This window comes from Triticum urartu, chromosome 6 (assembly GCF_003073215.2).
Source record: "Triticum urartu cultivar G1812 chromosome 6, Tu2.1, whole genome shotgun sequence".
Taxonomy (NCBI): domain Eukaryota; kingdom Viridiplantae; phylum Streptophyta; class Magnoliopsida; order Poales; family Poaceae; genus Triticum; species Triticum urartu.
Window position 1 is genome coordinate 22,512,491 of NC_053027.1, and position 23,933 is coordinate 22,536,423.

The window sequence follows — 23,933 nt, forward strand, 5'->3', positions numbered from 1 at the left end:
ATCCATACAGCTGCTGGCCTGTGTTTGTAATTCCGCTCAATCTTCCTCCCGGTGCCCTAATGCAACGGAAGACCATGTTCTTGTCGCTCATCATTCCGGGGCCTGACTACCCGGGGAAGCAATTGGGTGTGTTTATGCAGCCGCTTGTGGATGCTTTGCACCATTCTTGGTACTTTCCGAGGTTGACATACGACCGGGATCTGCAGAGAAATTTCTTGATGAAAGTTTGGTTGCACTATTGCATGCATGACTTTCCCGGCTATGCTCTATTCTGCGGATGGTGTACAAGTGGTAAGATGCCATGCCCAGTGTGCATGCAGGCTCTGCGAATGATTTGGCTGAGTAAGGGTGGCAAGTATGTAGCCTTTGACCTGCATCGACAGTTCCTCCCTCCAGACCATCCAGACAGGGAAGACAAGAAGAACTTCACGAAAGGCCGGGTTGTTCATGAAGTAACCGAGATTCCAACATTTTCGGGGGCAGATGTTCTTGCTCAGCTAAAAGCTCTCAAGCCTAAAGTCAAAGGCAAAGGCAAAGCCAAAGCCAAAGGCTTCGAGGGATATGGTGAGACGCACAACTGGACGCACATTACCCCCTTCTCGCAGCTTCCCTATTTCAAGGACCTCAAACTTCCTTACAATATTGATGTGATGCACACCGAAAAGAATGTGGCAGAGTCCCTTTTCCACACGATCCTCAACATTCCTGATAAGACGAAGGATAACGTAAAAGCTAGAGCCGATCAACAGAGAATTTGTGATAGACCACGCCTGAACATGAAGCCTCCCACAGGCGGTCGAAAAAACTGGTTCAAGCCAGATGCTGACTTTGTCCTTAAACCGCCAGAAAAAAAAGAAGTACTTATCTGGCTGAAACAAATTTTGAAGTTCACCGATGGTTATGCATCGAATATAAGTAAGGGAGTCAATCTTTCAACGGGCAAAGTGACCGGCCTGAAGAGTCATGACTACCATGTATGGATTGAGCGGATAATGCCGGTGATGGTTCGAGGCTATGTCCCCGAGCATGTCTGGCGAGTGCTTGCCGAGCTTAGCCATTTCTTCCGCACGCTCTGTGCTAAAGAAGTAAGTAAAGAGGTGATTGAAAAATTGCATAAGAAGGCACCGGAGTTGATAGTCAAGCTAGAGAAGATCTTTCCGCCAGGCTTCTTTACTCCGATGACACATCTCATTCTGCACCTCGCGAACGAGGTATTGTTGGGGGGCCCTGTGCAAAATCGCTGGCAGTACGGCCCTGAGAGGCAGAACAAGCATCTCCGACGGAAATGTGGAAACAAAGCTAAGATTGAAGCTTCCATAGCTGAGGCAGTTATCCTAGAGGAGGTGTCAGACCTCAGGACATCATACTATCCAGACCACGTTCCCCATCTGCATAACAAGGTGCCTCGATACAATATAGAAGAGCCCAAGTATCAACCCAGGCTCGATCTATTCAACGCGCAAGGTGGGAGGGCTGGGGCCTCGAAATCTTATAACATGCCACGACAAGAGTGGGAGGACCTCATGTTCTATATCTTGCACAACATCAAGGAAGTTGAGGAAGTGTGGATGAGGTAATACCACTACACCATTCCTTTATGTCTTCCACATCATCATGTTTCATGTTCACTTAGTCCCGGTCTAACACCGCTTATCTTTTTTTAGTGATTTCGTTCAAGAGGAATGGACGGGAGTGAATCCTCCTACTGAGGCGGAGGCACTTACTCTTCTCCGTCATGGAAACCCTGGACGTAAAAATTTTGTTGCTTGGTTCATGGAGAAAGTAATTTTCCACACTCCCCTATTAAATACCTACTTCAACATTTATTAGTTAACCGAACTAATGCACGCAACAATTTCCATTATACTTGTAGGGAAAAGATCCGAACATATCTATGGATGATGAATTGAGATGGGTTTCCATGGGTTTTGACCCTGCCGTCATGACATGTAAAAAGTATGATGTGAATGGGTATCGCTTCCATACAGAGGAGCACCAAAACAGCCGCCCCGATCCCAAAACTATAAATACTGGAGTGTACACCCCCGGTCAAAATTCAGTAGACTACTACGGAAGGGTACAAAATATATACGAGGTTAAATTCCGCCAGGGGCGTGAGACCCTAAGTCTGCCTGTGTTCAAATGCCGATGGTTCGATCCGCGGGAGGGGGTAAAACATACGCCTTCCATTGGTTTGGTCGAAGTTAAACCATCAACCGTCTATGCCGGAGCCGATCTCTTCATTGCGGCTACCCAAGCTACACAAGTATATTATCTGCCTTACCCATGCCAGAAAGTGTATCTAAAGGGCTGGGAAGTTGTGTTCAAGGTGTCGCCACATGGTAAGCTACCAGACCCGAATGAAGACGATTACTACAACATTAACCCCATGACATACGAGGGAGTGTTCTATCAAGAGCAACCTGATGATGATGATGATGATGATGTGGTTAGAAACGATGACGCTAGACCATTGGGTGATGATGATGTGGACCCAAACGTCGACGATGCACGGAATGATGGTGAGACCATTGTCAATGAAAATGACATACTTATGCTAGAAAAGTTAAACGAAAACGCTGACGACGAGGAAGAGCCTCCACCTCCGTCGGACAACGAAGATGATATGATTGATAGTGATGATGAGACGGACCGAGAAAGAGGTTACAACAGTGATGATTCATATGGGTTCTAGCAGATGTACGTTTCAAGTATTTTTTTCTATAGTTTAGGAATATGCCTTTTTATGCATTTTTATTAATGTGTTTATTATCATGCTTTTTCCTTCATTTCATTAATTTACTAATTGCTTTTTCTCTTTTCAATGCAGGTTCGTGGAACATGGGCAAGGGGAAGGCCGACGGTGTGGGTTTCCTACGCAAGGTCGTCGGCCTGCCTAGTCGGAGTGGTCGAGCACGTAATCCTCCCCCTCGGCTACTTGACGATGACTCCTCACAGGGAGGTCGAGGGAGAGGTGCCCCTAGAGGAGGAGGGGGCGGGGGGAGAGCCTCTAGAGGACGAGGTGCTGGGGGGAGAGCCACTACAGGGGGTCGCGGCCAGAAACAGCGCACCCTCACCGACTTAGGGGTGTTGTCTTCGAGGCCCTCCTCTAGTGAGGTACCCTCCTCTAGTGAGGTACACTCTAGGGAGGAGGAGGAGGAGGAGGAGGAGGAGGTTGGGGAGGGGGAGGCAGGCGAGGAGGAGGGTGGTGGCGGGGATGATGGTGGTGACGGGAAGGGGGTTGACACGAAGGGGTGGCTGCGTGGCAACGCAAAGCTACCAAAGCAGGTTCCTGCTACTGAGGAGCAGAAGTGGCTCATTGAGCCCACGGGAAAAGAGTAAGTGGTTCATTATGTTGCTTGTCACATGCTTATTCCGGTTGTTATTTATTTTTCTTGTCACATGCTAATAGTTCATTCTTTTGCAGCAACTGGATATATTCTAAAGGGGTCCGTATTCCCAACGGCCTCATCACCGTCTTGCTGAAGTTATATTGGCCGGGGTTGTACTGTCCTGATCCAGTCAGGCAGCCGGACCGTCGAGTTTTGGCCACGAGCTGGGACCACTGGGAAGCGGCCCGCCACGCGGACCATGAGACCCATGCCAAGGCCGTGATCACTACTTTCTGGGTGAGTTCTCTTCAGAAGCACAAGTCCATTCTAGTTTCATGAATGATTTAACTCATGGCTTCTCCCATTCTTGTTTCATGCATGATTGCAGAAATTCTATCGAGTTCTTCCGGAGCACAGGGCTAGAGCGGACTAGATCGTGCTGCGCCAATGCAAGAAGAAGGCCCGCCAGATGCAGTACGAGGTGCGCTATGTGGCCATCTCCACATACTACCACGACTATCTTGGTGTGAAGATGACCAAGGAAGAAGCGCAGAGGATGGGCATTACCTTGGAGAGGCCCGAGTTCTTGACGGTAAGTATAAAAGATTTTTCATTATGCTTTCATTACCTTGTGGTACATTATGCTTTATGCTTTATGCTTCCATAACACCAATTTGGACACACCTACATGCCATTATGCTTTTATTATGTAGGTGTGTCCAAATTGGTGTTATGGAAAAGACGAGTCCTAGGCGGCATTGGTGGATCTTTGGTGTGATGAGGCTGGAGCCTGGGCGGCTATGAGAACCAAAAATAAGGCTAACCAAGGGACGGAGGGAGTACATGCTCAGGGAAACCGAAACCACTATCTCCACAAGGCAGTTAATGTATGACTAACCCCATTAAACATTCTTCTTCTTCTATTTACCATCACTTTCTTATGTATGACTAACCTCTGTTTGGTGGTGCAGGAGGAGAAACTGAAGCGGCCGCTCTCACACATGCAGGCATGGGAGATCGCCCATACGCGGAAGGACCCCAAGCCTGGCGAGCCCAAGTACTATGTCAAGAAGACCGCAGGGAGGAAGAAGGCCTACTCCGAAGCGTATCTGGAGTTACATCCTGACACACCTAACCCCATTGCGGCACCTCTGGACGACATGGCGGTGGTGAGGATGGGGCCCAAGGAGCACGGTCGGGAGGCGGTTCTCGATGCTGTGATCACTCCTAGTATCTCCTACACACAGCTTCGTCGGATCGACCCGAGCCTGAGCCAGCGCACGAGCCAGCCAGTGACTAGTACACAGTCCCTCTTTCAGGAGCAACAATCTGTAAGTATTTTCCCTCTTATCTTCATTTCTCACTTCATTTTCCGCATTTAGTAGTTTTATGAGTTCCATCATGTCATACCGTAGGCCTACATGGAGTACACATGCCAGGAGACCATGGCGTGGCATCAGAGGCTTTATGAACACCAAGTACAGAGGGATAGCCAGATGCAACAGGCTTTTCAGGATATGGCGGCCGGCAGGTGTCCTCAGTTCCCTACAGCACAATGCCCTCCAGCACAACCAGTGCTGATGAGCTTTGAGGAGTTTGTGGCACAGAACGCTGGCCCCTCGCCGGTTAGTTCATCCCCAATCTATTCACCCAAAGCATTGTTGGGGAACGTAGTAATTTCGAAAATTTTCCTACGCACACGCAAGATCATGGTGATGCATAGCAACGAGAGGGGAGAGTGTTGTCTACGTACCAACGCAGACCGACTGCAGAAGCGATCACACAACGTAGAGGAAGTAGTCGTACGTCTTCTTCCCGATCCGACCGATCCAAGCACCGTTACTCCGGCACCTTCGAGTTCTTAGCACACGTTCAGCTCGATGACGATCCTCGGGCTCCGATCTAGCAAAGCGTCGAGGAAGAGTTCCGTCAGCACGACGGTGTGGTGACGATCTTGATGTACTACCGACGCAGGGCTTCGCCTAAGCACTACAACGGTATGATCGAGGTGGAATTTGGTGGCAGGGGCACCGCACACGGCTAAGGAACGATCTCAAGGATCAACTTGTGTATCTATGGGGTGCCCCCTGCCCCCGTATATAAAGGAGCAGGGGGAGGGGTTCGGCCGGCTAGGGAGAGAGAGGCGCAGGAGGAGTCCTACTCCTACCGGGAGTAGGACTCCCCCCCAATCCTATTCCTAATAGGACTCTCCAAAGAGAAGAGAGAAAGAGGGGGGCCGGCCCCTTCTCCTAGTCCTAATAGGACTAGGGAAGGGGGGAAGGCGCGCAGCCCTTGTGGGCAGCCCCTTTCACTTTTCCACTAAGGCCCAATAGGCCCATTTGCCTCCCGGGGGGTTCCGGTAACCCTCCCGGTATTCCGGTAAAATCCTGATTTCACCCGGAACACTTCCGGTGTCCAAACATAGGCTTCCAATATATCAATCTTTACGTCTCGACCATTTCGATACTCCTCGTCATGTCCATGATCACATCCGGGACTCCGAACAACCTTCGGTACATCAAAATGCATAAACTCATAATAACTGTCATCGTAACGTTAAGCGTGCGGACCCTACGGTTCTAGAACAATGTAGACATGACCGAGACACGTCTCCGGTCAATAACCAATAGCGGGACCTGGATGCCCATATTGGCTCCTACATATTCTACGAAGATCTTTATCGGTCAGACCGCATAACAACATACGTTGTTCCCTTTGTCATCGGTATGTTACTTGCCCGAGATTCGATCGTCGGTATCCAATACCTAGTTCAATCTCGTTACCGGCAAGTCTCTTTACTCGTTCCGTAATACATCATCTCACAACTAACATATTAGTTGCAGTGCTTGCAAGGCTTATGTGATGTGCATTACCGAGAGGGCCCAGAGATACCTCTCCGACACTCGGAGTGACAAACCCTAATCTCGAAATACGCCAACCCAACATCTACCATTGGAGACACCTGTAGTACTCCTTTATAATCACCCAGTTACGTTGTGACGTTTGGTAGTACCCAAAGTATTCCTCCGGTAAACGGGAGTTGCATAATCTCATAGTTATAGGAACATGTATAAGTCATGAAGAAAGCAATAGCAACATACTAAACGATCGGGTGCTAAGCTAATGGAATGGGTCATGTCAATCAGATCATTCAAGTAATGATGTGACCTTGTTAATCAAATAACAACTCTTTGTTCATGGTTAGGAAACATAACCATCTTTGATTAACGAGCTAGTCAAGTAGAGGCATACTAGTGACACTCTGTTTGTCTATGTATTCACACATGTATTATGTTTCCGGTTAATACAATTCTAGCATGAATAATAAACATTTATCATGATATAAGGAAATAAATAATAACTTTATTATTGCCTCTAGGGCATATTTCCTTCAGTCTCCCACTTGCACTAGAGTCAATAATCTAGTTCACATCACCATGTGATTTAACAGCAATAGTTCACATGACCATGTGATTAACACCCATAGTTCACATCGTCATGTGACCAACACTCAAAGGGTTTACTAGAGTCAGTAATCTAGTTCACACATCTATGTGATTAACACCCAAAGAGTACTAAGGTGTGATCATGTTTTGCTTGTGAGATAATTTTAGTCAACGGTCTGTCACATTCAGATCCGTAAGTATTTTGCAAGTTCTATGTCTACAATGCTCTACACGGAGCTACTCTAGCTAATTGCTCCCACTTTCAATATGTATCCAGATTGAGACTTAGAATCATCTGGATCAGTGTCAAAAACTTGCTTCGACGTAACCCTTTACGACGAACCTTTTTGTCACGTCCATAATCGAGAAACATATCCTTATTTCACTAAGGATAATTCTGACCGCTGTCCAGTGATCTACTCCTAGATCACTATTGTACTCCCTTGCCAAATCAGTGCAGGGTATACAATAGATCTGGTATACAGCATGACATACTTTATAGAACCTATGGCCAAGGCATAGGGAATGACTTTCATTCTCTTTCTATCTTCTGCCGTGGTCGGGCTTTGAGTCTTACTCAACTTCACACCTTATAATACAAGCAATAACTCTTTCTTTGACTGCTCCATTTTGAACTACTTCAAAATCTTGTCAAGGTATGTACTCATTGAAAAAACTTATCAAGCGTCTTGATCTATCTCTATAGATCTTGAAGCTCAATATGTAAGCAGCTTTACCGAAGTCTTTCTTTGAAAAACTCCTTTCAAACACTCCTTTTGTGCTTTACAGAATAATTCTACATTATTTCCGATCAACAATATGTCATTCACATATACTTATCAGAAATGCTGTAGTGCTCCCACTCACTTTCTCGTAAATACAGGCTTCACCGCAAGTCTGTATAAAACTATATGCTTTGATCAACTTATCAAAGCGTATATTCCAACTCCGAGATGCTTGCACCAGTCCACAGATGGATCGCTGGAGCTTGCACATTTTGTTAGCACCTTTCGGATTGACAAAACCTTCTAGTTGCATCACATACAACTCTTCTTTAATAAATCCATTAAGGAATGCAGTTTTGTTTATCCATTTGCCAGATTTCATAAAATGCGGCAATTGCTAACATGATTCAGACAGACTTAAGCATAGATACGAGTGAGAAAAACTCATCGTAGTCAACACCTTGAACTTGTCGAAAACCTTTTTGCGAAAATTCTAGCTTTGTAGATAGTAACACTACTATCAGCATCCGTCTTCCTCTTGAAGATCCATTTATTCTCAATTGCTTGCCGATCATCGGGCAAGTCAACCAAAGTCCAAACTTTGTTCTCATACATGGATCATATCTCAGATTTCATGGCCTCAAACCATTTTGCGGAATCTGGGCTCATCATCGCTTCCTCATAGTTCGTAGGTTCGTCATGGTCAAGTAACATGACCTCCAGAATAGGATTACCGTACCACTCTGGTGCGGATCTCACTCTAGTTTACCTACGAGATTCGGTAGTAACTTGATCTGAAGTTACATGATCATCATCATTAGCTTCCTCACTAATTGGTGTAGTAGTCACAGGAACAAATTTCTGTGATGAACTATTTTCCAATAAGGGAGAAGGTACAATTACCTTATCAAGTTTTCTAGTTTCCTCCCACTCACTTCTTTTGAGAGAAACTCCTTCTCCAGAAAGTTTCCGAATTTTAGCAACAAAAGTCTTGCCTTCGGATCTGTGATAGAAGGTGTATCCAATAGTTTCCTTTGGATATCCTATGAAGACGCACTTCTCCGATTTGAGTTTGAGCTTATCAGGATGAAACTTTTTCATATAAGCATCGCAACCCCAAACTTTAAGAAACGACAGCTTAGGTTTCTTGCCAAACCATAGTTCACACGGTGTCGTCTCAACGGATTTAGATGGTGCCCTATTTAATGTGAATGCAGCTGTCTCTAATGCATAACCCCAAAACGATAGTAGTAAATCGGTAAGAAACATCATAGATTGCACTATATCCAATAAAGTACGGTTATGACGTTCGGACACACCATTATGCTGTGGTGTTCCAAGTGGCGTGAGTAGTGAAACTATTTCACATTGTTTTAACTAAAGACCAAACTCGTAACTCAAACATTTTACCTCTGCGATCATATCGTAGAAACTTTTATTTTCTTGTCACGATGGTTTTTCCACTTCACTCTAAAATTCTTTGAACTGTTCAAATGTTTCAGACTTATGTTTCATCAAGTAGATATCCCCATATCTGCTCAAATCATCTGTGAAGGTCAGAAAATAATGATACCTGCTGCAAGCCTTAATATTCATCGGACCACATACATCAGTATGTATGATTTTCAACAAATCTGTTGCTTGCTTCATTGTTCCGGAGAATGGCGTTTAGTCATCTTGCCCATAAGGCATGGTTTGCAAGCATCAAGTGATTCCAAAATCCCATCAGCATGGAGTTTCTTCATGCGCTTTACACCAATATGACCTAAACGGTAGTGCCACAAATAAGTTGCACTATCATTATTAACTTTGCATCTTTTTGTTTCAATATTATGAATATGTGTATTATTAAGACCGAGATCCAATGAACTATTTTCATTGGGTGTGTAACCATATAAGGTTTTATTCATGTAAACAGAACAACAATTTATTCTTTTACTTAAATGAATAACCGTATTATAATAAACATGATCAAATCATATTCATGCTCAACGCAAACACCAAATAACACTTATTTAGGTTCAACACTAATCCCGAAAGTATAGGGAGTGTGCGATGATGATCATATCAATCTTGGAACCACTTCCAACACACATCGTCACTTCACCCTTAACTAGTCTCTGTTCATTCTGCAACTCCCGTTTCGAGTTACTACTCTTAGCAACTGAACTAGCATCAAATACTAAGGGGTTGCTATAAACACTAGTAAAGTACACATCAATAACATGTATATCAAATATACTTATGTTCACTTTGCCATCCTTCTTATCCGCCAATCACTTGGGGTAGTTCCGCTTCCAGTGACCAGTCCCTTTGCAGTAGAAGCACTCAGTCTCAGGCTTAGGTCCAGACTTGGGCTTCTTCACTTGAGCAGCAACTTGCTTGCTGTTCTTTTTGAAGTTCCCCTTCTTCCCTCTGCCCTTTTCTTGAAACTAGTAGTCTTGTCTACCATCAACACTTGATGTTTTTCTTGATTTCTACCTTCATCGATTTCATCATCATGAAAAACTCGGGAGTCGTTTTCGTCACCCCTTGCATACTATAGTTCATCACGAAGTTCTACTAACTTGGTCATGGTGACTAGAGAATTCTGTCAATCACTATCTTATCTGGAAGATTAACTCCCACTTGATTCAAGCGATTGTAGTACCCAGACAATCTGAGCACATGCTCACTAGTTGAGCGATTCTCCTCCATCTTTTAGCTATAGAACTTGTTGGAGACTTCATATCTCTCAACTCGGGTATTTGCTTGAAATATTAACTTCAACTCCTGGAACATCTCATATGGTCCATGACGTTCAAAACGTCTTTGAAGTCCCGATTCTAAGCCATTAAGCATGGTGCACTAAACTATCAAGTAGTCATCATATTGAGCTAGCCAAACGTTCATAACGTCTGCATCTGCTCCTGCAATAGGTCTGTCACCTAGCGGTGCATCAAGGACATAATTTTTCTGTACAGCAATGAGGATAAACCTCAGATTACGGATCCAATCCCCATCATTGCTACTAACATCTTTCAACACAATTTTCTCTAGGAACATATCAAAAATAAACACAGGGAAGCAACAACGCGAGCTATTGATCTACAACATAATTTGCAAAATACTACCAGGACTAAGTTCATGATAAATTTAAGTTCAATTTAATCATATTACTTAAGAACTCCCACTTAGATAGACATCCCTCTAATCCTCTAAGTGATCACGTGATCCAAATCAACTAAACCATAACCGATCATCACGTGAGATGGAGTAGTTTTCAATGGTGAACATCGTTATGTTGATCATATCTACTATATGATTCACGCTCGACCTTTCGGTCTCTGTGTTCCGAGGCCATATCTGCATATGCTAGGCTCGTCAAGTTTAACCTGAGTATTCTGCGTGTGCAAAACTGGCTTGCACCCGTTGTAGATGAACGTAGAGCTTATCACACCCGATCATCACGTGGTGTCTGGGCACGAAGAACTTTGGCAACGGTGCATACTCAGGGAGAACACTTCTTGATAATTTAGTGAGAGATCATCTTATAATGCTACCGTCAATCAAAGCAAGATAAGATGCATAAAAGGATAAACATCACATGCAATCAATATAAGTGATATGATATGGCCATCATCATCTTGTGCTTGTGATCTCCATCTCCGAAGCACCGTCATGATCACCATCGTCACCGGCGCGACACCTTGATCTCCATCGTAGCATCGTTGTCGTCTCGCCAATCTTATGCTTCCACGACTATTACTACCGTTTAGTAATCTAGTAAAGCATTACATCGCGATTGCATTGCATACAATAAAGCGACAACCATATGGCTCCTGCCAGTTGCCGATAACTTAGTTACAAAACATGATCATCTCATACAATAAAATCAGCATCATGCCTTGACCATATCACATCACAACATACCCTGCAAAAACAAGTTAGACGTCCTCTACTTTGTTGTTGCAAGTTTTACGTGGCTGCTACGGGCTTAAGTAAGAACTCATCTCACCTACGCATCAAAACCACAACGATAGTTCGTCAAATAGACTCCGTTTTAACCTTCTCAAGGACCGGGCGTAGTCACACTTGGTTCAACTAAAGTTGGAGAGACAGTCTTCCGCAAGCCATCTATGTGCAAAGCACGTCGAGGGAACCGGTCTCGCGTAAGAGTACGCGTAAGGTTGGTCCGGATCGTCTCGTCCAACAATACCGCCGAACCAAAGTATGACATGCTGGTAGGCAGTATGACTTGTATCGCCCACAACTCACTTGTGTTCTACTCGTGCAAATAACATCAAACCATAAAAACCTAGGCTCGGATGCCACTGTTGGGGAACGTAGTAATTTCGAAAATTTTCCTACGCACACGCAAGATCATGGTGATGCATAGCAACGAGAGGGGAGAGTGTTGTCTACGTACCAACGCAGACCGATTGCGGAAGCGATCACACAACGTAGTGGAAGTAGTCGTACGTTCTTCTCCGATCCGACCGATCCAAGCACCGTTACTCCGGCACCTCCGAGTTCTTAGCACACGTTCAGCTCGATGACGATCCTCGGGCTCCGATCCAGCAAAGCGTCGAGGAAGAGTTCCGTCAGCACGACGGCGTGGTGACGATCTTGATGTACTACCGACGCAGGGCTTCGCCTAAGCACTACAACGGTATGATCGAGGTGGAATATGGTGGCAGGGGGCACCGCACACGGCTAAGGAACGATCTCAAGGATCAACTTGTGTGTCTAGAGGTGCCCCTGCCCCCGTATATAAAGGATCCAAGGGGGAGGGGTTCGGCCGGCCCTATGGTGGCGCAGGAGGAGTCCTACTCCTACCGGGAGTAGGACTCCCCCCCAATCCTATTCCAATAGGACTCCCAAAGGAAGAGAGAGGGGGCCGGCCACCTTCTCCTAGTCCTAATAGGACTAGGGAGGGGGAGGCGCGCAGCCCATTGTGGCAGCCCTTTCACTTTTCCACTAAGGCCATAGCCCATTTGCCTCCCGGGGGGTTCCGGTAACCTCCCGGTAATCCGGTAAAATTCCGATTTCACCCGGAACACTTCCGATGTCCAAACATAGGCTTCCAATATATCAATCTTTATGTCTCGACCATTTCGAGACTCCTCGTCATGTCCGTGATCACATCCGGGACTCCGAACAACCTTCGGTACATCAAATGCATAAACTCATAATAACTGTCATCGTAACGTTAAGTGTGCGGACCCTACGGTTCGAGAACAATGTAGACATGACCGAGACACTCTCCCGGTCAATAACCAATAGCGGGACCTGGATGCCCATATTGGCTCCTACATATTCTACGAAGATCTTTATCGGTCAGACCGCATAACAACATACGTTGTTCCCTTTGTCATCGGTATGTTACTTGCCCGAGATTCGATCGTCGGTATCCAATACCTAGTTCAATCTCGTTACCGGCAAGTCTCTTTACTCGTTCCGTAATACATCATCTCACAACTAACATATTAGTTGCAGTGCTTGCAAGGCTTATGTGATGTGCATTACCGAGAGGGCCCAGAGATACCTCTCCGACAATCGGAGTGACAAACCCTAATCTCGAAATACGCCAACCAAACATCTACCATTGGAGACACCTGTAGTACTCCTTTATAATCACCCAGTTACGTTGTGACGTTTGGTAGTACCCAAAGTATTCCTCCGGTAAACGGGAGTTGCATAATCTCATAGTTATAGGAACATGTATAAGTCATGAAGAAAGCAATAGCAACATACTAAACGATCGGGTGCTAAGCTAATGGAATGGGTCATGTCAATCAGATCATTCAACTAATGATGTGACCTCGTTAATCAAATAACAACTCTTTGTTCATGGTTAGGAAACATAACCATCTTTGATTAACGAGCTAGTCAAGTAGAGGCATACTAGTGACACTCCGTTTGTCTATGTATTCACACATGTATTATGTTTCCGGTTAATACAATTCTAGCATGAATAATAAACATTTATCATGATATAAGGAAATAAATAATAACTTTATTATTGCCTCTAGGGCATATTTCCTTCAAGCATGTCATGCCTTTCAACACAGTCATAGATCCTGTGCATATGTCTTTTCAACATGCAGGGAACAGGTGGATCTACCGTTGGCGGTGGTCTTCGCAGCACTCCGGAGACACGGAGCCCGACCACTCTGATCCACGGAGGCGGAGGAGGAGGCGGTCTTGGCGGTACCGCTGCCGCTAGCAGTGACGACCTGGGCTTCGGCGGTCTTGGCGGTGACGACCTCCGTGGTGCTCGACGTCCTGGCGCTTAAGCCTTTGGGTCACATTGTGGCGGTCTTGGTGGTGATGATACTTATATGCTTGTGATGTTTCTTATTGTTGTTTGTGAGATTCTTATGCTTGGTGGTGATGATACTTATATGTTTATGCTTTGCGATGCTTCTTATGATGTGTGATGATGAATTTGTTGTGTGATGCTGCTGGGTCAGCTGTTATGTGATGCATATATTTGTTGTGTGCTGTATATATTCAAATGAATTGAGCTGAAACAAAACAGAAAAAAGAAAAAAAAAACAGACAGAAACTATGCCGACGGCAAGGCCGTCGGCATAGAGCTGCCGTGAGCTCCCAGTGGCTGCCACGTGGCAGGCCTATGCCGACGGTCTTACTGTCGGCATACTTTCAAACTAAGCCGACGGCTAAGCCGTCGGCATAGGCCTGCTCCAGGAGCTCCCAGTGGCTGCCACGTGGCAGGTCTATGCCGATGGTCTGGCCATCGGCATAGTTTCAACCTAAGCCGATAGCTTGGCCGTCGGCATAGACCCGCCCCAGGGGTGATGCCTGCTCGCCACGTGGCATGTCTATGCCGACGGCCTAGCCGTCAGCTTAGTTTCAAACTATGCCGACGGCTAGACCGTCGGCGTAGACCTACCATGTGGCGAGCGTTGGTCAGCACTTGACGGCGGCCGCCGTTAGGCGATAACGTTGCCGACGGCCGGGGCCGTCGGCATAGATGTACGGACACCGTCGGGATAGGGCGTATGCCGATGGTCTTTCTATGCCGACGGCATTCCTGGCTACGCCGACGGATATGTTGCCGACGGCCCTATGCCGACAGGGGCCATCGGCATAGGCCTGTCCCGACGGTGATTCAGGGCTATGCCGACGGCCCGGGCCGTCGGCATAGGGTGCGATTCCGGTAGTGAATGTTAGATTCAGTTTATCAAATCCAGTAACAAGCAAATCTCCGCTCCATTTGATACAATGTTAGATTCAGTTTATCAAATGCAGCAACAAGCAGTTTCAAAACTAACATAATTTCAGTGAGCACACATCAGTGCTAGCTTGAACATCAGATTCGGGTTTCAGATTTCACATCCTGAACATGTGCTTGAACACCAGATTTCATAGGACGGTAGGATGATGATCCGGATGATACACTCGATGATCCAAGAAGAAGAGTAGGGGAGAAAACTTCAACATCCGGGAGGACGAGCTGTTGTGTGATGCATGGTTGGCTACTAGCCTCGATCTTGTCCATGGCACAAAGCAAAAGGGCAGAACCTTTTGGCGAAACATTCACATATGGTTCTATGAACACAAGCATTTCGCGCCCTGCTCCAACGCAATCATCCGCAATCGTGAATGCAAGTCTCTCAACCATCGATGGTACAACATCCAAGAGGCCGTGTCCAAGTATTGTGGGCACTTGAAGCATCTCATCGCACGGTGGCCTAGCGGTGCATAAATCACCGCACAAGTAAGTTGATCACTAGCTTGACATGCATTGTTTTGTTGCTCACTAGCTGGATATGCTTATTAGTTTTGTTGATCACTAGCCGGACATGCATTGTTTTGTTGCTCACTTGTCGAAAATGTTTCACTTTGTAGCCTACTCATGGTTGTTTGGTGTACAAGAAGGGGGAGAAGAAGTCCTTCACCGTCATGCATTGTTGGTTGAAGTAGTAGAACATTTTCATAGCCAAGACTGCCGTCCAAGCCAACGAGGAAGAAACAGGTGACCCTACCGACCCAACCCAAGAACCGCTGAAGAAGGTTTGAAGAAATTTACGGAGGAAGAAGTGGGAGGAGGAGAGGGCGAAGTGAGAAGGTGCGGCGGCCAAGCTGACAGAGAGGTTTGAGGACATCTTGGCGAAGAAGGAGGAGGCATGCGTGGAGCGCTTGGACATAAAAGAGGGTAAAAAGGTGGAGAGGTTCAAATTGTTGATAGAGACGACGGACAAGAAGCTCAAGCTCGAAGAGAGAAGGACCATGATTGAAGATAGGAAGGCCGCGCTCGAGAAAGAGAAGGTGAATATTGCCGCCAAGAAGATGCCAAGATGTTGACCTTGAATGTGGTCTCTTTGGATGCCGACGCAAGAATGATCTTGCAATCCATCCGCTACAAAATGTTGGAGTGGTGGCGGTGGGGGGCAATGAGGACGCGGTGGAGACGGACGTGGGCGCAGGCATATGCCAGATGTTGCAGTGGTAGAACGATCTTGCCTTTTTTTTAATGTGATTAGGCATGTGATCCGGCGTGTTGTGTGGATCGAAGTAATTCAAATTTAAAGTGTCCTTTACTTACGGACATATATAAAATAACGTTGTATGACGGTCTCCTGCATTCGTGTTCGTGGACTGGTCTCTCTGTCAGCGAGCGGATGGGGGAGAAAATTTGGCTGGTGAACCTGAGAACATGGTCCTTCTCTCTTCGAGCTAGAAATGTTTTTGACACTAGAGAAGGTGAATATTGCCGCCAGAAAGATGCCAAGATGTTGACGTTGAATGTGGACTCTTTGGATGCCGACGCAAGAATGATTTTGCAATCCGTCCGCTATCAGATGTTGCAGTGGCAGAAAGATCAGTTGGCGGTGGCGGGCAATGAGGACGCGGCATAGACGGACGCGGACGCGGACGCGGACATGGAGACCGACTACGTGGTGACAATGGCACCACCATGATCAGGAAGCAGATGAGTGGGATTGCCGGTCCGGTAGGGCAGAAAATTATACGGACTGTGAGACTAATATTCTTTTGGATTCTGACATGTAAAAAGTAAGCACTTGCCTTTTTTTTGGTTGTGATTAGACATGCGATCTGGTGTGCGGTGTGGATGGAAGTAATTCAAATTTAAAGTGTCCTTTACTTAAGGACATATATAAAATAACGTTGTACGACGGTCTCCCGTATTTGTGTTCACGGACTGGTCTCTTTTCAGCGGGCAGATGGGGGAGAAAATTTGGCTGGTGAACCTGAGAACATGCAAGAGAAATGCCTCTGTGGAACCACCAGGTTCGGAGCCGCCGGAAGTGAGCCCTCTCCACTTGGCTGCTCACGAGAGGAATGGGAAAAGGTAAGGAAGGTTTAGGGTTTAGCAGCCTGCCACCCTGTTTCTTCGTTATCACTTTCCAAAGCACGTGTTTGCCAACCTAGCAAGGGACCGCAGCTTTGACCTAACTTTGACCCATGCATGAGCATGCATGCATGTGCGGGTCTACGCGAGTCGTCGCACTGGTAGAAAACGAGGCTTCCATACGCCCCCATTAGTCCCCAAAACAATCGAACCGCGACCAAAGGGGTCTTTAGTCGCGGTTCGGGAGAAGACCCGCGACCAACTACCTGGGCCCAGCGCGCTCGGTCGACAGCTGGCGGACGGGAGGGGCTTTAGTCCCGGTTGGCGTGGCCAACCGGGACTAAAGGTCCCAGAAGGCCTTTAGTCGCGGTTGGCCAGGCCAACCGGGACTAAAGCCCATCCAGCTGGCGGACGGGAGGGGCTTTAGTCCCGGTTGGCCTGGCCAACCGCGACTAAAGGCCCATCCCTATATATACTCAGCTCACTTCACTTCACTCGGCTCACTTCACAATTTTCAGAAGGTGGTGGTGGGGTGGTGGTGGGTTTGCTTTTGGTTTCTCCTATGCACACAAGGTGTTTGATGAAATGCCCGAGAGCCTGAAACAAGCCACACTTGAGCTTTCTCATTTATTTTTCCTCCGCGATCGCGGTTAGCAACTCGAACCTTTCATGTGTCATTGATAAAATACGCATGTGTGTAGTTCATTGTTTAATTTGTATTATTTCTAGCTAGTTAGTTTAACAAATGCATGATGGTTAATTATATACTTTATATAATAATAATGCAGATGAATCGGCAATGGATGTACGGTTCCCGACTCTCCGGCGAGTTCACTACGGGTTTGAAAGATTTCCTCGTAGTGGCAAATGCGAACAAGCAGCAAGGTTTTATTATCTGTCCATGTGCTGTCTGTAAGAATGAGAAGGGTTACTCCTCCTCAAGAAGAGTTCACATGGACCTGCTTAAGCATGGTTTCATGCCAAGCTATTATTGTTGGACCAAGCATGGAGAAAGAGGGGTTAGAATGGAAGAAGATGAAGAAGGGGATGATATCGATGACAACTATCGTGATCTTTTCGGTGATACTTTCATGGAGGATGATGCTGAAGGTGTGGAAGGGTTAGGTGAAGGTGAAGAAGAGGCACATGATGAGCCCGCTGATGATCTTGGTCGGACCATTGCTGATGCACGGAGACGCTGCGAAACTGACAAGGAGAGGGAGAATTTGGATCGCATGTTAGAGGATCACAAAAAGTCGTTGTATCCAGGATGCGATAATAGTCTGAAAAAGCTGGGCTGCACACTGGATTTGCTAAAATGGAAGGCACAGGAAGGTGTAGGTGACTCATCATTTGAAAATTTGCTGAAAATATTGAAGAATATGTTGCCGAAGAATAATGAGTTGCCCGCCAGTACGTACGAAGCAAAGAAGGTTGTCTGCCCTCTAGGTTTAGAGGTTTAGAAGATACATGCATGCATTAATGACTGCATCCTCTACCGCGGTGAATACGAGGTTTGAATGAATGCCCTGTATGCACTGCATTGCGTTATAAGATCAGAGGCGATGACCCTGGTGACGATGTTGAGGGCGAGAAACCCAGGAAGAGGGTTCCCGCCAAGGTGATGTGGTATGCTCCTATAATACCACGGGTGAAACGTCTGTTCATGAATGAAAAGCATGCCAAGTTGTTGCGATGGCACAAAGAGGACCGTTTGTCCGACGGGCAGTCGAGACACACCGCTGATGGAACGCAATGGAGAAAGATCGACAGAGTTTTCAAAGATTTTGCAGCTGACGCAAGGAACTTAAGATTTGGTCTAAATACTGATGGCATTAACCCTTTTGGCGAGCAGAGCTCCAACCATAGCACCTGGCCCGTGACTCTATGCATCTACAACCTTCCTCCTTGGTTGTGCATGAAGCGGAAGTTCATTACGGCACAATCGTAAGCAAGCAGGGACGTACAAGGGAAGAATTGATGTGTAATAATTTATTGTACCAAACTTTGTATTTGGTCGATGAACTGAATGATGTATCAAACCTTTTGTCAAACCTTCAAGGGATTTTAAAATGAATTAGTTTTATTTTTCTGATTTTTTTGATATATAATTGTATTTTTAAGATTTTAAAATGTCAGAAGATTTTAAAAAAGGAAAAAGGAAGAAAGGAAGAAAAAAAAGAAGAAAAACAAGAAAAAGGAAGAAACGAACAGAAGAAAAAAACAGAAGAAAAAAGGAAGAAAAAAACAGAAGAAAAACAAGAATTTAAAATGAATTAGTTTTATTTTTCTGATTTTTTTGATATATAATTGTATTTTTAAGATTTTAAAATGTCAGAAGATTTTAAAAAAGGAAAAAGGAAGAAAGGAAGAAAAAAAAGAAGAAAAACAAGAAAAAGGAAGGAAACAAACAGAAGAAAAAAACAGAAGAAAAAAGGAAGAAAAAAACAGAAGAAAAACAAGAATTTAAAATGAATTAGTTTTATTTTATGATTTTTTTGATATATAATTGTATTTTTCAGATTTTAAAATGATTAGAAACAAAATAATATAAACTTTAATAAAATAAAATAATTATCATAAAGTAAAATAAATAAGTAATTATCATAAAGTAAAAATAAATAAGTAATTAGAAACAAAATAAAATAAAATAAATAAGTTTTTTGTTGTAAGTAGAAACAAAACAAAATAATAAAGCAAAAATGAAAACAAAAAACAGGCAAAAAATAAAGAATATGCCACCTACTGGGCCACCACGGCCTGAATACGACTAGAAACCCATTAATGGGCCAGGATTCAGGCCCGCAGAAGGCCCAGTAGGCCCATAGGCTCATAGTAACAGAATAGGCCCGTAAGCCTGCATTCGAGAGGAGCTCGAAGTGGTGAGCGCAGCCGCGCTTATAAACCACTGTCGAAGCCTCTCGGCTAGCGAGGTGGGACTAAACATCCCACCGCACCGCGCCAGTTCAGCACAGACCCTTTAGTCCCGGCTGGGGAGGCGGACCGCGACTAAAGGGTACCCTTTAGTCGCGGTTGTTGTCCCCAACCGCGACTAAAGGGTCTTTCTGCACACCTCAAAGTTTGTCAACCAATGCGGAGTCGTTGTTAGAGACAACGTCCCGATCACCGTCCAGGAATGGAAAGAGCCAAAGAAGGCACGTCTTGGTTTCAGTTTTGTCGACAAGAGAACGAAAAAGGATTGCTGGAGAAAGCTTATGGAACATTTCATTCTACCTCCGGAATACAACAAAGTCGATGAATTCGGTAACGAGGTTCCGGGTGGACGTCAGAGGAGGAGGCTAGTTAAAGAGTTCGCTCTTCAGAAGATGGCCGATGCATTCCGGAACTTCAAGAAAAATTTAACCCGTGACTATGTTAACAAGGGCAAGACTCCGGATTTCAATGGACAATATGAGAAACTGAAAGATGATTGGCCAGAATTTGTGAGGCAAAAGCAATCGGACCATTTCAAGGAAATATCGAAAAAAAATAAGGATAATGCGGCTAAGAAAAAGTACCATCATATTATGGGGCCAGGAGGATACCGCCTTGCGGACCCTAGGTGGCAGAAGATGGAGGAGGACCTGAGGGTGCGAGGAATCCCTCTAGGTACAGAGGGATGGGACCCAAGGGCCAAAAGCTGGTGGTACGGGCATGGGGGATCACTAGACCAGGAGACAGGGGTGTGTGTTCACCGGCATCGACACTTTGCTCCGACCCAAGCCCTTATTGACGCAATGACCCAAGCTCAAGCGGGCTTGATCAAGTTCAACAGAGAGAAAGACGCACTGACTTTAGCCCTCGGGAATGATGAACACGGAGGACGTGTACGAGGCAAAGGCAAAGTTTCGTGGAAAGTAGGGTTTTCCCAGGACAATGACCCGTACGGTTACAGAAGCCGTAAGAGAAAGACGGACCGGGATGCAGATCTTATGACGAAGTTTGCATCGGAACTCCATGAGTTGAAGCAGACCGTGCATGAACTATTGAAAGAAAAATCGGCTGCAGGGCCGCATGAAGATCATGAAGCGGATTGCGGAAGCCAGCAGCGGAGAAGCAGCGTGGCTTCCACGGATGCCCCGCCTGGTGCTAGTGCACCGATGATCGAGATTCGTGCACCGGAGCCTCACTACACGTTTCCACGAAGGTAGCTAGCGGCAGTGCTTTACCCTGTAAACCTGGAGCACTCCACCACAACAACCCCATTCCATATGGCTATGCTTGTGTCACGGTGGAAGACATAGTCCAAGGGTTTGAGGACCTGGAGATTGACAAACCTACACCCGAAGGGGATAGCAGACTTGGAGATGTCAAGCGCCAGTTCATTCTATGGAAAAAGAAGTACATAGTGTTTCCAGACGAGGCGCCAAGGCTAGCAAGTCCACCCCCCTCCGATGGTGGTGGTGGTGGTGGCGGTGGTGGCGGTGGTGGTGGTCGTGGTGGTTCACCTACACCTCCTTCACGCCATTCGACGCCGTCCCCCGATCCACAACCTCCGGCGGGTACGACGCCCCCCAATCCTCCTTCGGCGGGTACGACGCCCCCCAATCCACCTCCGGCGGGTACGACGCCCCCCCAATCCTCCTCCGGCGGGTACGACGCCCCCCAATCCACCTCCGGCGAAGAAGCAGAAGCAGGCGGACAGCAAGGAAACCTGCTCCTGGACTATTAACCCGGACCCTTATGTACCTAAGACCACAAGGGTACCGGAGCCATCGCTGAAGCGTCTCCTCCCAAGGCCTGGGGAACTTAGTGAAGCTGACCTCACATTGGCCGCGTCTACTGATTATGAGAAATGGAAGGCGGATATGAAGGCGAAAAATGCCTGAGCCCAAGCTTCACTGAGAAGAAAAAGAAGTGGGCTAAGGATTTTTTGACGACACCGTCCCAAGCCGAGCTGAATATGCCTGACGACTATGGACATGAACTTCGTAGGCAAGCAAAAATATTGAAGGAGGAAGAAAGTAAAAAAAGCGGGAAACAAGTTGACCAGCTCGGGATGCAGAAGAAACAATCGATCCCCCCGCTCATAGTGAAAGCCGGTCCGGGGTCCGGAAGAGGACCCCGAGATCATAGCAGCTGCGGCAGCACTTGGATTGACTGTAGCGGCTGCCATGAAACAAGCGTCCGAGATGGGTTTGACTGTTCGTGCCTTCTTAGACCTTGAGGATGCGCCTGTAGGTGAGATAACATTACAATATGTGCGGAAGGGGCCTCTCGTCGAGCCTGAGAAGGAAAATAGTCTACCAACACAAATGCGAAATCTGCTACGTTGGTACAAGCAATTCATAACATGGGCCGACAAAGAATATGTTTATGCGGATGTTACACATGAGCATCACATCAAACGGTACTCTGTAGAAGTTCATATGAGTGAATTATTCCAGCTGTTCAATCTGCGCGCCCTCGACAAATCTATGCTGAGTTGCTACGTTCTGTAAGTGATTTATTTCTACCTCATCTCGTTCTTCATTGCCTGCACTATATATATATATTGTCCTAACTATATTGTTGCGTACGCTATTATGCAGATTGAAGATTTGGGAATGCAAAATAAGAAACATCCATGATGTTGGGTTCATTGACCCACATATCGTTAATGGACATGTGTTAGAACATCACCACAAAGACATGGAGAAAGACCTGTACAAGTTTCTTAGAAAGCATCAACTCAAAAGTCATATTCTATTTCCTTACCATTTTGGGTGAGTGTTTCTCTCTTGTGCCCATTCTATTTTGTTTACTCCATGCATGGTATGTCTAATCGATGAGTTATGCATGACTGTGCATGTAACGTGTCCGCAGGTTCCACTGGATTCTGCTAAATATTGAACTTCACACCTCCACAGTTCTAATCATGGACTCTAAGGATTCGGATCCAAAGCGTTGGGCCGACATGAGAAAAATGCTGCAAAAGTAATTATTTTCAATCATTTGAGCTCTATATCGATCGGTCTCTTCATTTCCTAATATCAACTAACTAATAAATCCCTTATTCATTTAATTTTCTTTGCCCTGTAGGGTTTGGAGACGGTTCTCAGAAGAAACTGTCGGTGAATTCAAACATGAGCTAGATTTCAGAAAGTTAGTTAATGTGGATAAGCAGCCATCGGGGACCGATCTATGTGGATACTATGTTTGTGAGAACATCCGGAGACAAACCACTGAGCGGAAGGCATCAGCTAGCGTGCGGAACGCGACGGATAACTTGCGGAGGAGGCTTAGTCCAGAAGCTCGCTTCCGACCAATTCAAGAAGAATTAGCAGGATTTTTCATGAGGGAAGTCATCAATCCTAAAGGACAACACTATACCGAGGACGAAGAAATTTATATGCATACCCGAGATTGAAACTTGTTCGAAGTTGTATATGGTCATCCATCCTAATTGTGTATGGAAACTTGTTCGAAGTTGTATATGGTCACCCGAGATTGAATATATATTATATATTCCTCTTGAATTCTTCTTGTTTGAAATTTCATATGCATGTATATAGAAGCGTAGAATATGTGTACTGAAACTTCATCAAAAATAAAATAAAACACAAAATAAAATATAAAACAAATAAAACACTACAAATTAAAAAGAAACCAGGTTTAGGGGGGCTAAAACCCTAAACCTGCGGAGGAGGCCTTTAGTCCCGGTTGGCCACGAGAGCCGGGACTAAAGGTCCTCGGGCCCGACCACGGGCGCCCACGTGGCGGGCCTTTGGTCCCGGTCAGCCACAAGAACCGGGACTAAAGACTTTTGTCGCGGTCCGTAAGAGCCGCGGCTAAAGGGGGGGGGGTCTTTAGTCGCGCTTATTTAGTCCCGGTTGCACAGCCGGGACTAAAGGCTGTTGCGAACCGGGACTAAAGGGCTTTTTTCTACAAGTGTCGCCTCGTCAAGCATCCTAGCTACCGTTCCGGCCTGCCCTATAAAAACCCTCACTGTGAGATCTGAGATTCAGTCAAGAGCCGAGAGCTAGCCAGAGGAATCCATCATGGGGCGCTCTTCTTCTTCCTCCCCATCTTCCTCTTCTTCTACCGCACACGTCGTGGCACTGGTGGCTCTCCTATGGTGTTCCCTTGCATGCTCCGCAGCGGCCCAAAGTAAGTAACTACACTAACT

The 23,933-nt window shown here is 46.0% G+C and overlaps 2 protein-coding genes and 1 long non-coding RNA gene across 3 annotated transcripts; all 3 read left to right on the forward strand.

The window, feature by feature from the left end:
- Positions 1–3,282: 3,282 nt before the first annotated feature.
- On the forward strand, positions 3,283–3,762 carry LOC125512461. Its single transcript, XR_007285397.1, has 3 exons — positions 3,283–3,338; positions 3,428–3,629; positions 3,721–3,762. It is a non-coding gene; the product is annotated as an uncharacterized LOC125512461 (long non-coding RNA).
- A 13,674-nt stretch (positions 3,763–17,436) lies between these two features.
- Positions 17,437–18,288, forward strand: LOC125516419. The gene is made up of 2 exons (XM_048681873.1): positions 17,437–17,474; positions 17,614–18,288. The coding sequence occupies exon 2, from the start codon at positions 17,614–17,616 to the stop codon at positions 18,286–18,288; it is 675 nt and encodes a 224-aa protein (XP_048537830.1). The 5' UTR covers positions 17,437–17,474.
- A 3,599-nt stretch (positions 18,289–21,887) lies between these two features.
- On the forward strand, positions 21,888–23,492 carry LOC125516089. The gene is made up of 3 exons (XM_048681574.1): positions 21,888–22,530; positions 22,631–22,741; positions 22,847–23,492. The coding sequence occupies exons 1-3, from the start codon at positions 22,457–22,459 to the stop codon at positions 23,172–23,174; spliced, it is 513 nt and encodes a 170-aa protein (XP_048537531.1). The 5' UTR covers positions 21,888–22,456; the 3' UTR covers positions 23,175–23,492.
- Positions 23,493–23,933: the final 441 nt, after the last annotated feature.

What these genes read in the sequence shown, in the direction of transcription:
- LOC125516419 (XM_048681873.1), top strand. Translation starts at nt 17,614, where the DNA reads ATGAATCGGCAATGGATGTACGGTTCCCGACTCTCCGGCGAGTTCACT.
- LOC125516089 (XM_048681574.1), top strand. Translation starts at nt 22,457, where the DNA reads ATGGAGAAAGACCTGTACAAGTTTCTTAGAAAGCATCAACTCAAAAGT. An exon ending in CTATTTCCTTACCATTTTGG is followed by an intron (nt 22,531 to 22,630) that starts GTGAGTGTTTCT and finishes ACGTGTCCGCAG; the next exon opens with GTTCCACTGGATTCTGCTAA. An exon ending in ATGAGAAAAATGCTGCAAAA is followed by an intron (nt 22,742 to 22,846) that starts GTAATTATTTTC and finishes TTTGCCCTGTAG; the next exon opens with GGTTTGGAGACGGTTCTCAG.